The sequence below is a fragment of the Lichenostomus cassidix genome, chromosome 10 (assembly GCF_008360975.1).
Source record: "Lichenostomus cassidix isolate B80296 chromosome 10, HeHo_3.0, whole genome shotgun sequence".
Taxonomy (NCBI): domain Eukaryota; kingdom Metazoa; phylum Chordata; class Aves; order Passeriformes; family Meliphagidae; genus Lichenostomus; species Lichenostomus cassidix.
Genome location: NC_139491.1, coordinates 14,703,428 through 14,720,691, shown reverse-complemented (window position 1 = coordinate 14,720,691; position 17,264 = coordinate 14,703,428). Strand labels below are relative to the sequence as shown.

The 17,264-nt window shown below is 37.5% G+C and overlaps 1 protein-coding gene across 9 annotated transcripts in view; it reads right to left on the bottom strand.

The window, feature by feature from the left end:
* Positions 1–915: 915 nt before the first annotated feature.
* The window catches only part of TJP1 (tight junction protein 1), a 158,956-nt gene continuing 142,607 nt past the window's right edge, over positions 916–17,264 (bottom strand). For 2 of the 9 annotated variants that reach the window (XM_085070783.1, XM_085070789.1), the window contains 10 exons: positions 16,640–16,891; positions 15,010–15,909; positions 14,600–14,694; positions 13,863–14,087; positions 9,752–9,802; positions 8,823–8,998; positions 7,708–8,149; positions 6,211–6,428; positions 5,764–5,907; positions 916–2,497 (listed from right to left, as the gene is read on the bottom strand). In XM_085070783.1, the coding sequence (XP_084926909.1) occupies positions 2,403–2,497; positions 5,764–5,907; positions 6,211–6,428; positions 7,708–8,149; positions 8,823–8,998; positions 9,752–9,802; positions 13,863–14,087; positions 14,600–14,694; positions 15,010–15,909; positions 16,640–16,891 (2,598 nt within the window). In that variant the 3' untranslated portion in view covers positions 916–2,402. The remainder of the gene's footprint in view (positions 2,498–5,763; positions 5,908–6,210; positions 6,429–7,707; positions 8,150–8,822; positions 8,999–9,751; positions 9,803–13,862; positions 14,088–14,599; positions 14,695–15,009; positions 15,910–16,639; positions 16,892–17,264) is intronic. The other 7 variants (XM_085070784.1, XM_085070786.1, XM_085070785.1 and 4 more) reach the window with 7 other exon arrangements.

Genomic DNA, 17,264 nt, shown 5'->3' with positions numbered 1-17,264 from the left:
CAGAAGAGCAGAAAGATGCTATCTGGATCACTACAGTAAAATCAGATGACAGTCACACCTTACAGCACGCTGGACTCAGGATACCCAAGACACAAAAACCACCACTGCAGGTAGTTCATGCAGTGTAATGCCAGGGTGCCTCAAGTCTGCCTGACTCCTTTTGTAGTGTTTCACATGGTCCTAGTTTTCTCTGGGATAGACCTAATTTTCTTAGTAGGTGGTACTGTGCTGTACTTTGAACTTCCTTACATTCCTGTTGCTAACACTGATGTTTTAGTTTTGTCAAGTAGTGCTTACCCTAAGCCAAGGACTTTTCAGTGTCTCATGCTCTGCTAGTGAGTGAGATAAGCCATGAGGAGGAGCAGTAACAGTAGTGAATGCATCTTCTGGGCTAAGTCATACCTGAGAAACAAAACTTACTTGTAAGTAGAAGTACAGAATGGAAACATCAGGGTTATGCACTGTTTCCCAGCATTTTTAAAAAATATATTTTAGAACTTATTTTCCCTGATAGCATAATACTAAGTTAGCCATGGAATACTTCAAACAGATAATGGGATTCTGTAGGAATAATTTTAAAATTATATAGCTATACTATGTGTAAATCTACATGCCAGAACACTACCACAGTTTTTGGAAGAATAGGTGTGACAAGTAAAGTAGCACCAACACAACGATCCAAGAGATAAGTCTACCACTCCTACTTGTATTGGGTAATTCCAATGGATCCACACTGGAGCTCATAATTTCAGAAGCCCTGCTGTAGACAACTCCAACTAACTTCACAAAAGAGTTCTGCTACATGTATCAACATATGGCAGAATCCAGCTGTCTGCTTACACAGAAAAAATAAAATCAAAATTGTGTTATGTACACATAAATGCATTTCAGAAGCAATAAGGTACTACAATCATCTTTATTATTTTAAAAACAGTTTTATTCTGTATATTTAGAAACGTGTAATTTTAATAACTGCAGAGAAAAAAAAATCAGCCACACCTGAATAGCTAATAACTCATTAACAGAATGCAGTGGTATATTATCTAAACAGTAGTAGTGCCATTGTGCCGTAATAAATTGTCTATTAGTAAAAAAATACATTTCAGGGCACATAGTACAGCATCCTTATGACAAATTACAGTAGGGATACTTTTCAAGAATTTAATCAAAGTAGAGAATTCCGAGTTATATTCTTTAAATGCAGCACTTTAAAAGGTAACAACTTTGTGCATTTTTAAAAAATGTCCTCGTTTGTATATTGTAGAAATGCTGCTTTATTGCTGCAGATGTCAAAGTTCAAGGCTCAAAAGGTATGAGAATACAAAGATATCCTTAAGAAACTTTGTTTGTTTTTATATATATTTATATATATAAAAAGGTAAAGCTTATAAAAGTTAATTTACAAACCAAAAACAAAAGTGGTATGCACGCATTATATACAAGCGGTCTATAACATCTATAAATTTTCAAATGCATAGCAGAAAACATACCATCATTTTCTTCTGGTTCTCTTCTGGCTGATGAACACAAACAATACTCATTCTCTAAACCAAACTCACAATTTTTTGTTGTTGTTCCCCCCCATCCCAGTCTCTCATGATATAATATCTAAGTAAGCACAAAAGCCATACAAACTTAATACAGAGAACTATGAGAGCTAAGACTATTAAAAACATGAGGGTAAGGCATCCCTGCTGGTTAATAGGTTTGTAATAATGTGGTTAATTTACAAATCCACAGAGGCAACTGAACCATAGTCATCCCACATGCTTTTCCCCCTCCCCCCGGTTCTCAGGACAATGTTTCCATTTACAGCAAGTAGATGTGTTTGCATTACCTCTCAGCAGAGGAAAACATCTAAACTGTGCTACCCCAAGCTGACTGCCATTTCATTAGACATGTACACCAAAAGTCATTTAAAAACCAGAGACCAAAATGTAGTCTTGTGAGTTAAAAACACACAGTCGCAAAAACGCAGGCCAAAATCTGTGTTTTCGACACTGGAGTATGAAATCAATTTAGTTCCTCTGTGTAGAATTTCATTGGTACTTTCAGATAACAACAAAATACTAGTAAGTGTCCTTTAACAGAAAATTAAAAAAAAACCCAACAAAAAAGAAAAAAAAACCTAAAAAACCCAACACACAAGAACAACCAAACCAAAGCATACAGAACCTGCAAAACCCCCACCTTGTTCCCCCTGTACACTCCCTGCTTGTGGCATGTATTGTGACCATGGTTCAAAGAGTGTACTTGCTAAGTCGTTGTTAGTTAAAGCAAGATGCTTAAACACTAAGATCCATTATCACTTATAGAACAGTTAATACTTGATAGAGTGGTTCAGTTTATATGTAAGGTCCATCTCAGTTTCACATTATTTACTCAGTCAGCTAACTTAATATTTAGAAGTGGTCAATTAGGACTGAGACACAGTTTGCTCCAACAAGATAGTTTGGATCCCCGGGAAGAGACTTGTTCTGCCAGGTTTTGGGGTCACCTGTGGGAGGAAAACACAATGCTGGTGTTTAGTATCTGCTGTCACACAGTGTACATCTTGAAACAACCAAGCTTTTGGACAGGAGCTTTTAAGTTCTGAAGCAACACCTCTTTTGGTTTTTTTTTCCTTTGTTGCTGTTTAGTTTGTTGGTTTAAAAAACCCTGCAGTTTGCATGTTAATAAAAAAATATCCCTTCATTATCATATAACATAGGTCAGTTATTAAAAAAAGATGCTGTGGCGCTCAGGAATTGTTAAATATTACTCATACTACTCTACAGCACCAACATAGTGCTTTCCATTTGAGGCTTGTTAGCAGTAAATCAGGTGTTCACCAGCTCCTTCCTAAACTGCCAGTGAAAAAAAAGCCAAAACAACATTTCAAAAGCTAATGCGGTAAGATGCATTTGAAGTGTCTTGGAGCAGTTTTGAACACGGATGAGGCAAATCAGAATTCATGTTGTAACTAAGCACTATGACACATTGGTAGTTTTATTTTCTATGATGAGAATGACTGTAGACAGGATTGTAGTCATTTTGCAGCTACATCCAGTATAGGTGTTTAAAAGCATGAAGTACTAAAAAAGGATTCCAGTGAACTGGTACATAAAAAACTTTGCAACAGATCTTATCTACTTGTGGTCAAAGGTTCTGGGTAACAATCTGTTACAACAGAATGTCATCAGCAGCCACCTCACCAGACCAAAGGTTCCAATTCCATCTGTATAGTCAATTGTCTCTTAAGTGGAGACAATTCTTCATTTACACACCAAAAATCACTACCAAGTGTTGCCACTGTACAAGGTGTGATAATCCCACTATGGCAGAAGGTGAAAATGCACTGAAGTTCTCTTAAGCCTTTCAGATAAATGACATTAAATAGCTTGGCCAAATAAATCTGCCTTGAAAAATGCATAACAAGCTAAAGAACCCAGTCACACACCTGAGCGAACACCTGAGACCTCTGTATTAAGTGAGAATGATACAAATTCCATGTAACTTTCTTGAAGAACTCATGAAAACAAAATGAAGTACACAGCGCACTGAGTGATGGCAACATCTAACGTAGTGACAAAGAATAGAAGTGGCCGATGTGTAGTTAGAGATACAAATGAATTTACTGCAACCAGCTGAGACTGCTTATTTCAGTCAAAAACCTCAACAATACTGGAAAGTTTTTCCTTTCATAGATTCAGGAAATTCCATTCAAAACTCATATGATCAAATATATTAGAAGAGTAGAACAGGACTGCAAGATGGTCGGGTCCTAGTCTTGCACATGAGACAGGCAGACCTGTTTCCAACCTTTCCTTCTAAATACACAGTAAGGATACATAGCTATTGAGAATGTTTTACCCATATTTTCCCATATAACTGCTTTGAAAAGGAAAACAAAGAGATCACTTGGTATTTTTTATGTTCTAATCAGTGTGGCCATAAAAGGCAACTTTTCTCCTCGGTTAGTTTTAATACCAGAATCAGTCAAGCTTTTGAAGGGGTTTAACAGTAACATACCAATGCATGAGGCTTAAATGTGGCAGAAAGGATGTTAGTAAGTGCAAATGAATGTCACTTTTAGGACAGAACATGGATACATTGAGAAAAGATGAGGTAGAGCAGACGACTGAAGAGAGAGAACCCCAGAATTGTATAAACTGTTATAATAAAGCCACCCCAAGAATCAGAGTCCCATAACCAACTAATTTAGAAAGAGAGAAAACAATTATTTATTTAAGACACAGTATGGTCTACTTACATATCATAAGACAGAATTGCCTAATTTTTAAGTTTGTCTCAAAAGAGCAATGTTATGATATACATCCCATTTCAGATTAACAGAATGTGGTGTTATATTTACAGTACAGAAAGTGTTAGGGTTTAAATATACACGCTCTTGCTTTCACCCACACATGCGCGCACACACACATCCCACTTTGGAAAGGGAGGAAAATGTCTCAGGAACTTCAGTTATTGTTTAGATCATTTGAGTCCTCTCCCTTCACTTCAAGTAAGTTCATGAACAGGTGCTATTAGTTACAAAGGAAGTGCTGTGTTGCTTTTGTACATAGTTGTCATATCTTTTGGGACCCTATCGTTTATGAGCCCGTGTTTTAACACTGCCATGTATACACACATTGTTAAATAGATGCATGCAACACATGCATAGAATAGCTTATAAAAAACAACTAGAAATTATTGCCATTAATACCTCTAGATTATTGATTCCCCATGAAGGGGATTGATGCTTTAATTTTTCAAAGCATCAGTGCTTTGGTGTTGACAGTGATAGATACATTAGTGACAGAAGATATGCATACATGGTGGCTTAAATGCTGTATACAGAAGTACATTGTTCACTCAGTACTCAGATCACATGTGCACATTAATGGCTTGAACCTTCCACCATAAATTTGGAGAGTAGCTGAATAAAACCTTAAGACTTTTTCCCCAGATGTGCAAACGTTCCTTTTTAAATCTCTGTAACCTCACAGCCGTTACATGAAATTGCTTGAAACTTGCCCAGAATTCTCAGTTAGGCTCCTCACTGACAATTTCAGCCAATACATTCTCTCCCTCATCCCAGAAAGCCACAGTGAGGTAAAAATGAACAGGTAAATAAAATTGCAACCTAGTTGCAACTTTTACTATCAACCAGAGACTTCTGGATAAAGGCAGTAGAGGAGAGATAGGTAGGAGCAAGCAAGAAAAGTCTTTTGGAAAAACCAGCTACATTAGAATAAATTGTATATGCTTTTACTGAACACTATAGTTTTCTTAAATGACCCAATTGTTAGCATCAACTTGCACACATGGAAACAGTTAACAAGCGTTAAATCATGATTTATGAGCATGCAGATTGTTAAGATTTGCCAGAGTCCTATATGGTTAATTAAGCAACAGACAAACACCAGTTATATTACAAAGGCCAATCAGAGGTACATATTCATTTCCTCTCAATTTTAGTGCGACTATCATTTCAAGTGTATTCAGCTGTAGCAGTCCTCAAGAAAGAAGACAGAATAGAAAAATACGGTAATATTTAATAGACTAGAGATATTACTCTTTTTCTGCTATCATGGTTCTAGCTATGAATTTGCACCATGAGTAAATGTAAGAAAGACATTTGTAATGAAAGTGAAATGGGAGAGTTTGACACAAATACAATGATTGAGTTTTTATATTACACAGCATCACCTTTAGCCAAAATAACTTAAATTATACGATAGCACCCAAAAGCCCCAAAAGGACAGAGGGAGGACAGCATACCCGACGAGGAGTCGGAGGATTTTAGAGCAAAAGACCAACCATCAGGGGTCATAGACGCACAGTGTGGCAGGCGGAGCTCCACTGGCTTCAGGAATTTTAGTCCATGAGGCCCACACATTACCAAGGGGCTAAGAAGTGTTTCACCTAGAGTTAAGAGAAAGAAAAACCTGTTACTGATTTTTCTTGAAATATGTTCAAGGTATTACAGTTACACTGCAGAGCTACTCAGTAACTCAATTTAGAGAAGAATATGAACGTTTAGGCCTGTCAGTAAAGAAACCCACTTCACAAGATTGTTTCTCACTCAAGTGACTCTTCAATAGAACATGCTACAATCTCAAAATGAAAAATATTGAAGCATATTAAGGTTACTTTCATATTCTATTTTGTTCTTGTTGGAAACTAATTGTATTAAATAATAGAACAGTGTACAGTGCCAGCTGTTACCTTTCTCTTTATCCAAAGGTGGAAGTATACTGTTGTCTCTGCAGACTTTGAAATATATTTCTTGCTCTATTCCCTCTGGAATGGCTCCTTGTGGTATAATAATACTAACTCCAGTCTCTATGGAGCTCAATACACCACCATTGCTGTTAAATACGCCTCTTGCTGTGGCTACAACGGTGTGTCCATCTTCCTCCTCCTCATCCTCAAGTGCTGTAGGGCTGAAAAGACAGAAAGCCTAGCAGTTTTATCAGCATTTCCTTCCTGTGAAACTCTGTGGCAAAAAAGTTTAACTCCACCCAACAAAACCCAAAACAAAGAAACCCCCCAACAACCAACCACAAACAAACACAAAACCACCAAATCTCACAAACTCTGAAAACATTCAGCAAGTAGTTAAAGCAAGAATTCAGACCACCTGAATGTTGTGTTTCCAACTCCATGCTTCTGGCATTCTACAGAAAGAGCTTACCCCAGCTACACACTTCAGCTTCATAAAAATAAATGCAATTAACATCTGAAAGTTTATTTTTCGTCCCCAAACCCCATTCTGACTTTAATACCATAAGAACTAATAATTCTTATTCAAGTCACACTGAACCCTTCTATTCTTATATATATTGAAAACAAAGCTTGTAAAAAAAAAAAAAATTACACACATTTTTCCAGATTGCCAGGCTTTAACTTAAGAGAAACTTGTAATTTCTATGTACCTTGATGTAGATTTCAGAACATTTTCTAGAGCATTTCACTCAAAGAACCAGTCATTTAAAAATGTAGCAGTCTACAGAATTATATAGCATAAAACTTCTCAGGTGCTTAAGAACAAATAGGACAAACAGCAAAATTTTAAGTCTGGTTCATGCATTAGTACTATTTTGAAATAAAACATAAATAAAACAGCATTCTGTAACTATCAGTTAAAAGAATTTAAGAAGTCAGCAGACAGCTTAGGATTGTAACAATATCTGTTGCTTTTGACATAGGTCCTATAAATTAAAGCATACTAGGCAAGCATGAGTTGCAATTAAGCAGCTGCTGGTTTATCTCGCAGTAAAGAGAACCAATAGGAAACTGCAAAAGTTACTTTCACTTTTCACAAGTATTTTTAAAGTATCCCTTATGCACATGTACCATGAGGTCTCTCTACTCACACAATCAATACAATTTGGTGCAACAACTACCCTTAGAAATGAATTCCATCTTCCAGAAATAAATTGTGAGGATAAATGATTACCATGTACCAGAAAATTTGTAATTTAGCATGCAAAATAGGAAATAAAAACCATGCCACTTCCTAATAATGGAATACAAGACAGTACAGGAACATAAGACACATTTTAAGTATTTGTCCTTTGGCAGAATTCAGAATCATAGTATCAATCTTTCAACTGTAACATCAACAGCAATTGGAAGCAGAATAAAAAAGCTGCATTTTTTCACAGGTTTCACAGATGACCTATAGATGTACAAGTGGAAAGAAACAGAGCAGCAGCTTACCTTACAGGAATGGCTTTAGGCACAGCATTAACATTATTTGGTTGATATTTAGGCTTGTCGACCTGTACAGCATAGGTGTCCATTCCACTCTCAAACTCGGGAGGCTGCGATGAGCTGTGTGCTTTCAGAATTGGTTGAGGAGAATTTGAAGATTTTGATGGCAACTCTGGTTTATGCTGAGCTTCATTTGGCAAGAGATTATGGTTGAATTTCGGACTTTCAAACTTGCGCTCAAAGGGCCTTGCAGCGCTCGTGTAAGGTTTGGTTGTGAAGCGGTTGTAGGAGGGAGTGACAGTCTTCTGAATCTGCTCAGTTCCATTAACAGGGCCTTTGTCAGGGAAGCTTTTCTGAGGGTAAAAGGTGGACTGCACAGTGTCCTCTCTAGAGGATCTGAAAATTGCTGACTTATTCTGAGGTGGAGGAGCATCAGACACAGAGTTAACTACAAAGAAAATGAGAATACCAGAACTTGTCAGTAACTATCAGAAACGCCTAGTCACACACACTGTGGCATTTTAGTAAATTCTTAAATTTTCAGTATAAAATATATACAGGTTCAGTTTAGCTCTCTTAGATCTTCCTATTGTATTTTGTACATTCAAGCAAGTTACCTGACATTTCATTAAACATGTTGGAGACAATGGTAAGACTTTTCAATGAAAAGGTTAGACTAGTTTATATCATGATCAAACTCCCAGAAAACAGTATTGAAAAACCACTGTGTACTTGCACAAACCAAAAAATTCATAGGAACTGGGAAATCCCCTCAATGTGAAAGTGAAAACAACTTTTTCTTCAGTTTTAAGAAGCCTACAGGTACTCATATCAAAAGAATTCTTGTCCAAAGCACAAGGAGTTTTACTTCATCTTTGCTGAGACAACTGAGACAGTTATAGGTACTACTAACACCTGGAAGCTACCTGGTTTCAGACAGAATAACAAAATAATTTCATAAAACTTAATCTCACTACAGTAAGAAACTATTTTCAATAAGAATGATTCCAAGTTTCAGTTACAGAACAACACAGCTGCCCATGTAGACATGCTGAAGCAGCCACACAAGCACTTGATAAGCAATAGCTGCTAGCACAGAGGGCAGCTTTATAACTGCTCACCTTCAGAAAGTGCAGGCTTGTGGTGTGCTGGGAGAGACAGGACAGGACTATTAATTGATTGTGGCTGTGTGTACTGGACTGAAGGAGCAGGAGGAGGAGTTGTAACTTGAGGGATTGGCTCATAGCGTTTTTCACCAACAGGTCTATCCATTGATTCAGTATCAGTTGGTTTCCCCCTGTTGAAATAGAATTAAAAAACAAACATTTGTATGTTTGGTTTCCTCATGACTCCTGTATTCACTGTTATTTTGTCTTCTATGATCACCTGATTTCCATTTCTTCCTATAAACATTAAAACATTATCTTCTTGAATAGCCACCTGTCTCAAGTATAAAAACATTCACTGATAAGCACAAGAGATTAAGACAACATTGACCTTGAGAAGATTAGTAACACAAACCAAGGCAAACAAAAGGCAGATGACATTTCAGGTGTATTTGCATAATTGCCTACTAGATCTTAGTTTTTCAACTTCATTTGGAGTAATTTCAATGAAAGTGTTTTCTAATTTCATGGGTCTTCAAAATCAAAACATAAATCCACTTCTTTTTGGGGTTGTTTTTCAAAGGCATAATTAGCCAACAGGACAACGGATTCTAGTATAACTTCTCTAAATACACCTAGTATTTGAACAATGCCATCTTAATTAGAAATGTAATCAGCTTAAGCTTCACTAGCTTTATGTGCATGGTGTAGGTAATTTTAAAATATTATTTTCAAAACATTTTTCTTATGCTAAAAATATTTATCCACAAGTTTATTTCAGGAAATGATTGATTTCATAAATATCTGTAATTTCAGACTACAATATATGTATTGCACTTACTTCCAGAATTTGTGTTTCAAATTTTAAGTGCACATAATGCCTGTGATGAAATGTAACAGTGAGAGGACACCTGAAAACATCCTCACATCAACAACAGTCTTACCACTTGATGTTCCTTTTCAAGTAGTCATAGCTAGTGTAAGAGCCAAGAAATCTAGGTGATGGCAAAGCAAACAGCAATAGAAGAATGAAAGAAAATAGTCATTCTATCTTGAGCATATTATTTCTTCACACTTTTTATGTTAGTCCTAGCAGCTGTCATATGACAAGGTTGTTGAAACAAAGAGACACTATTCACAGAGAGGTTTCTGACAAAACCTTTACCATATGCATATGTACAATGATCACATACTATACTCCATATGAGATTTGGTCAGTGAATTAGGAGGTAGTCAAGATCTTGTATTGGCATATATTAAAATTCTGAATGAGATTACACTAAGCCATTTGTTACAATTTGTATAAATGAAGTTATTCAATACATTGAAAGAAATTAACAGAGTATAAATCACATATCCTAACTATCTCTCACTTATGGTCCCATTTGAAACAACTTTGTCAGTCGTAACATTCACAGAATGACAATAGTTTTGTATTGTACTGCAGATCACATACTGAGGGTACATTCATAGCAACTGTTCCTACAACACATCAGCTCATCCAACAGCAGAGCCTACACCATGAAATGCTTCTGGTTGTGTTCAACAGTATCTAAAAGGACATCTTCAAACAACTGTCTATGAATATTAAGAGAGACAGAGAGTACAAGTAACTGTGTAAGTATACTGATGTCTCCACTTGATTTGTAACACTTACCTTGCTTATATGTAGCAAGAAAATACATTGTACATAAGGACAGCTTTCCCTCATTCCATCACTTTCTGTATGCTCATAAATATTTAACAGGTAAGAATTCTAGACACCAACCATCTTAGTGCTTCAGAGAACTATGCAATGGAACTAAGAAAAGGGCTGAAAAACTTTTGAAAGTCTGCTTGATGACCACACAAATGCGATTATCAATGATCTAAACAGCATTGGTATGAATGTATCTCTAAAATAAGCGCTGCAAAAAAAAGATCATTTTAGATCTATCGCAAAGCTCCCATTCCACTCATTTTATCTAAAGCCACTTATCCAGCAACAGGAGTCACCACTGCATGCTCACCCACTGTTGCCTTTATTCCTGGTGCATAGCAGCTGCTCTCTCTCAGAAAACTGCCCACCTGAAATCACTGCTTCCCAGAGGGAGACAGTAACCAGGGGAGGGCAGCCCTGCAAAAGCCCACCAAAAAACCCAACACTCCATAGCTGATCAGAACTGCTTGTCAGCTTCCTGGAGAACAAATAGATGTGGAAGGGTAGCACATTTTGATGAAGGGAGAAGAGGAGAGCACAAAGTTGAGTTCGGCAGGAAGCACAGTTATGTCACAGGCTCCTGACTGAGGATGAGACACAATCCTATCCACACTGCTCAGAACCTGAATGCAGCCAAAATGATCCACAGCACGGTGATTCCTAACAGCTTGTAAGTGTATAAATGAAGTTCCCCTAATAATTGATAGGCTGTTTTCTAACCTGCTTCCCACTTAATCTTCATTACAAAATTGCTACTTTAATTTGAAAGGAAGCAGAAATGAACCCCTAGACTGAACCAGTGGGACACAAGTTAGTAAGCCTGTGGGTACAACTGCATTGCTGATCTTCAATAAACTCCAGCTAGGACACCCAGGAATCTGGATGCTGTTCCTCACCACCTCCTCAGCTGAGGCTATAGCTGCTCATATGAGTATTCAACCATAGTCAGTACAGAAACTTGCTGAGTTACCTCACTCTGCAGCATGTCAAGCTAAAGCAAGTAACTACAATGAACCAAGCAGCAACAAATCCATTGCTCTCAGCCATGGGGATATCTGCCTCAGATTGGTTCAACTAGATCCACTGAAACGCACCCATTTACAAGTTCTACTGTTTTCTCACATCAAGAGAAACTATCCCTTATTCTACAGTTCCTGACAACTGTAACATGCAGACATGGCATTATCCCTACAAAGCAGCTTTAGCAATGACATAAATTTCCTAAACTATGAAAATAAACCCTTAACAAAATATAAGAGTAAAATAATTTGTAGTGGGAAAAATACATACTGTTACCATACTTACTCAGTGGCAAAGAACTTTACATAATTTGATATTTCACATTAATATTTAACAGTAAGAAAGTTGTAGCTATTGCTCATGAATAAATAAAATCTGTCCTCTGTACCCAGAATACATTATACGGATTATTCAGAAGCAAGAGATTGCATAATCAACAGTTCCTGTATAATCCAAATTTAGTCCTGTTTATTTTTAGAAGTTTATTCACAGAATAGCAATTACCATAGAAATTCACTGTGAAAAAAGATTTATACTGAGCAATAAACAGGAAAAAATGTGGAAGCTGGTGAGTCCTAAATATGAATGCTTTCTCAAGACAGCATTGGTTTGTGTTTCCACACAAGGACACTGCAGTGTATGAGAGGCAGTACTGTCCAACTGAGCAGTGTTCTTGTTTATCTCTTTCCACTTACATTAATATTTTAGTATTTGTCTATTTGCAATGGACTACCCTGGATAAATTTTCTTTCCCATGTCTGTCCCTTCCTGTTAAGGGTTACATTCTTTCACAAAGCAAAACCACAACACATGCTTGTCCCCCATGATACATGAAATTGTCAGCCTTAAAACCAGTGCTATCTTACTCCTCTGTGGCAGTAAGAGGTCACCTTCCCATAAGTACAAGCCCTGAAGTTATACCCTAACTCACAATCAAAACAAGAACAACTGAGCAGCCAAAGAATACAAGTGTCACAGCAGACAGAAGTGGTAGGTAGAAGTATGGAACAATCTCAACCATTAGCTGTTCTGCAGCAAAAATTCTAGAGTTGTGTCTGTCTCTCATGCTTTTCACCATGACAACACTGCAGAATAACAAAGTTAAAATGAAAGCTTACAACACTCTCCATCTGAAGAATTTTACAATCCTCACAATTACTTGATGAATGCTCTGCACACATCTCCCGAAGCATGACTTGCATTTTCAGTGGCAACAGTCCATGCCAACAGACCAAAATGGATCATCTATGACTAACACTGGGGTTTTTTTGTGGGAGAGTGGAATTTTCAAAATTACTGCAATGAGGCCAGCCAGGACAACTTTCTTAGGCTATGGTACCCAGAAAGCAGAACAGCTAAAGTCTCATCTTTTCACCAGAAGACACTGGGCCACTGGGCAAGTGAAAAGGAAGGCTATGAAGCATCCTTGCCTAAAAACCAGAACTGGTTACAGATACCCAATATAGACTTCATTAGGGAAAAAAAAGTGAAACATTTAAAACCTACAAAGCTTTTAAAAATATTCCAATATTCTCTGTTCACAAAGAAGGACAATGGAAGATCACAATGATCAAACAACTAAAAACTGGATTCCCAAGTCCCAGCTCAAATCCTTAAGACAAGCACTGGAACATGGTGTATCAAGTACATGGAAGACACCTTGCACATATACTTAACATTGTAAAACTTCAGCTAGCTATTTAATATTTCATTCTAAAGATCTCATTTACATTAATGAGATTATCAGCTGCCAGATTCTCAGCTTGACCTGAATAGTCCATGTTTCAAGAGGAATACAATTGAAGCCTTCAAAAATGCCAAATTTTCAGGCTGCATGCAGCAAGCCAAGATAGCTCTTCACAGTTACAGGTACAAACATCTTGTTACATTTGAATGAAAATGCATTTAGGTAACTGTGGAGAGTATTCCAAAAGTTTGTTTAAGTACCCTCCAAAATAGCCAGCTCTTTACCTGAGCTAAATCTGTGTATGAGTTTTCACACAATTTCTGTATCAAAATGTTCCAAATCAAGGAAGCAAAACAATACAGGAAACAGATGTTTCCATCACCAGATTAAATTCTGGCCTCAGCAATATTCCCTAAAGGCTCAGTTTCCTAATGTCAAACATGGCTAACGTGCACAAGAACAAATGCATGCAGAATGTGTTTTTAAACTGAAGCTACACCTAAACAGAGAAACAGACTTTATGAATACAAAATTCCATTTCAGTACCCCAAGTCCCTGGAATTCCACTGAACACAGGCAGGATTTCATTTTTAGTCCTACATGCCTCCCTCCTTTTTCAAATTAAAAAAACCAAACAAGGCAAACTTACTTGGAATAATTGCTGAAATTCAGCTGATTCTGTGAATGTATTGGTTTGGTGGGCTCAGAGTGATGGCTGGCAGGAACCTGTGCCGATGGCTTATTCTCAAAACTCCTGCGATCGAAGTAGGAGAGCTGCTTGCGGTAATACTCCTCATCTTCCTCAGGATCATAATGGTTGGAACGCACAATATCTTCAGGTGGCTTCACTTGAGGTCTCTGTGGTTCTGGGGCCCTGACCAAGAAGAATAATATACAGTTGCCTTGCCCAGTTGAACAAGCATATTGCAATTCTATTTTATAACCTAGCAAGTAATAAAGCAATCAATGTGTTATAATTATTATAAAAGAATTATAATTGTTGTAATTGCACACCTTGCCTTTTTACCTATATTGCATGGAAATCAGACAGCTGTGACATACCATAAGGAAAGAAAATCCTTATTTCCCTTACACCATACCTTTTCCCCTTTGTTTTGCTTTCTAATTATCTCAATTAAAGATAAAAAAAAGTAAGAGATACTTAGTAAGTTTCTTCCTCAAAAATGCTGAAAAAACAGTCTTTCCCCCACTTCCTAGCAACCACACCCACAAGAACTGACTTGATTCCCCGCTTTACTATCGAGACACAAACCATACTGACACACTCTGACTCCTCTCTGCAGTTTCCAATTCGAAATACTGAGATATGTTTCTGAATATTCTAAACTCATATTGAAAACTAAATTTAATCAGTTGTGCATCTACCTGTAAGTTGTTTTCTCATGCTCATACTGGCTTTGAGAAGTTGGTTTTGGACCACTCACACTTGTGAGTGCAGGCTTAGGTGCTAGTTCTGGAGGCTGTAAAGAAAAGGACAGCATATTTTCTTAAATTCTAACATTTAGAAGGATAAAGCACTTTATGATTAAGGAAACTAAGACTACCTTCCCTTCCCCCAGAAGGAAAAACAAATACTAGCAAAAGAAGAACTAGAAGAGTTTTCAGTATAGCAAGATCCTGGCAGTGTATTCACAAGAAGTGTTCATCTTCTGCTTTTTAAACATACCACATTTAGGTTGCTAAAAGGCTATTTCACAAGCAGTAAAGCTTTGTTTCTGAGACAATATTTCACTTCTTGCAAAAAATCAGGAACTAAAAAACCTTAAATGACTTACCTTGACAATTGATGTATCACTAGTATCCTTCATTTTTTCCAAAGATGGGGATCTTCTCCTTTCAAATATCTTAACCCTACTTCGCACAGACTGTGGTTTCATGGCTGGATCTTCTTCTTCCTCAGCTAGAGATGGTGGTGTAGGCAGTGGTTTACTGTTGGAAGGCAAAACTTCTGGTTTGGTTTGTGATGAAGGGGGAGGAGGATGAGAAACACCTGAAGTGCTATGAGAAGGCTCATATTGTCCAGCTTTAGCATTGTAAGCTTGAGGAGGACCTTGTTCATAGCCTCTTATATGCGGATCAAAGTACTGCTTGGGTTCAGGAGACCGAGATATGGCTGACTGGTATGGCTGAGCTTCTGGCTTGTATCTGCCATGGGTGTCATATCCAACCGTGTGTTGATCTTCGTATCGCACTTGTGGTAAGCTGAAGTTTTTGGGCGCATGCTCATAGCGAGGTCTGCCATCGTAGCTCATTGCAGGGGGTTCCTCAAAACGAGGTTGTGCTGGGTAATAGCTGCGTTCTGTGCTCTCTTCTAGATTTTGTCTGGAATCAAGATCCCTAGGAGGCTGGTTTTCATAAGCTGTTCTTGTTTGGTTATAGGGCTGTTTGTCCTCGTAATATGTCCAGTGCTCCTCATAGGGAGGCACACGGTCATCATAATGTAGGCGAGGGTCATAACCACGAGAAAATTGATCTACATAGTTTGTAGAGTCATACCTATATGTTGACTGTTCATAATCCCTACTCGGTTGTTTTTCTGCATACTGAGCCTGGGATTCATAGATCAGATTTGGGTCTCTTTCCTGTCTCTGTACTGGGTGATTCATTGCTGGCTGTTTTAAGACGTAGCTTTGTCTGGATGCTTCTTCATTAATGTATGGATCCTTTCGGTACACCTGTTAGAGACAGACACACTTCTCAACTAAAATGAAGAGTAACTGCAGCTGCGCTTGAAACATAGTATTTTAAACAAACCTATGTTTTAAGTATTCGCTCTAATTTTGTTTAAAAGCAGAATAATTTGATGCAGATGTTTGCAACCAGAGGAAGCTGAACTTGGTGATTCAAGAGATCACTTTTAGTCATATTTTTAAGAAAAAACATGTAAGTAGATTAGAAGAGAAAGACATGTTTGGGGTTTGATGTGCAGGAGGCACACGTACTTTTTTGCAGAACATGGAAAGAGTGGAAGTAAACTATATAAATAGACTAAAACAGTTCTAGCATTGCTGAAGAAGTATATAAAGACACTCAACAAACTGTGATCAACTTCATGATCAATGATTTGGCATGATTTAAATTTTAGGGAAATAAGATTTTTCTCAAGACCTCATTAACATGAGAATGCTGACAAGCTAAGAAAGTCACACAAAGTAAAATCAAAATACAGAATGCAGCCATTTTAAAAAAGTCATCTTTTTGAGATGTGAACAGGATAGAGTTTGAAGCCATGCACACAGAACATTACATGATGCTTAGCAATTCAGATGAACTGGTTTTTATAACCTGCATGATTCTCTTAAAGAAAAAAAAATGAGAAGGAATTCTTCAAATAAGGGCAAAACAAAGATCATGTGCTAGCTTGATGTATAGCAGGAAATCAGCACAACAATGTGGCACAGGTACCTTTGCTGGATCTATATGCGGCGATAAGGATGATGGCTCTTGGTCTCTTAGTACTATATGAGCTCCCTCAGCACTCGGTGTTCTTAAGGGGCCCGCTTGTGGTTGGTAAGAGTTGTAAGGAGCAGCAGTGGGCTCCTCCAGTCTGACATTAGTTAGGTTTACATTTGCATTTACTGCAGAGGCTGATGAGGTTGCAGGGTTTGATTCAGGCGACGGGGAAAGGTAAGGGACTGCAGGTGAGGCTTCTGCTTTCTGTGAAGTGTTTAAAATATTTTAAATATACTGCTATTGAACCAATGTATGACTTTTTGATTTATATTAAAATAATTTAAGTGATGCTCTGACCAATGCAGCTAGATGTAGAATGAATTGTACTGCAAGTATCATGCGCTAGCACTTTGAGAAATTCATTAGGTTGAGGATCATAAAAGCAAAACATTTAATCAAAGTAGGATGGTACTTCAATCCCCCTCCTGTCAATGAGTCACTAAAACAGGTAGGGCAAGCTGATTTTCCAATTCATTGTAATGTATTGTTGCTGTTGACAGATTTTTGTATGCACACACAACACTGGTAAGCAGAATATAAATGGACATTTCTTGTTCAAGAGAACTTGAAACCTGAA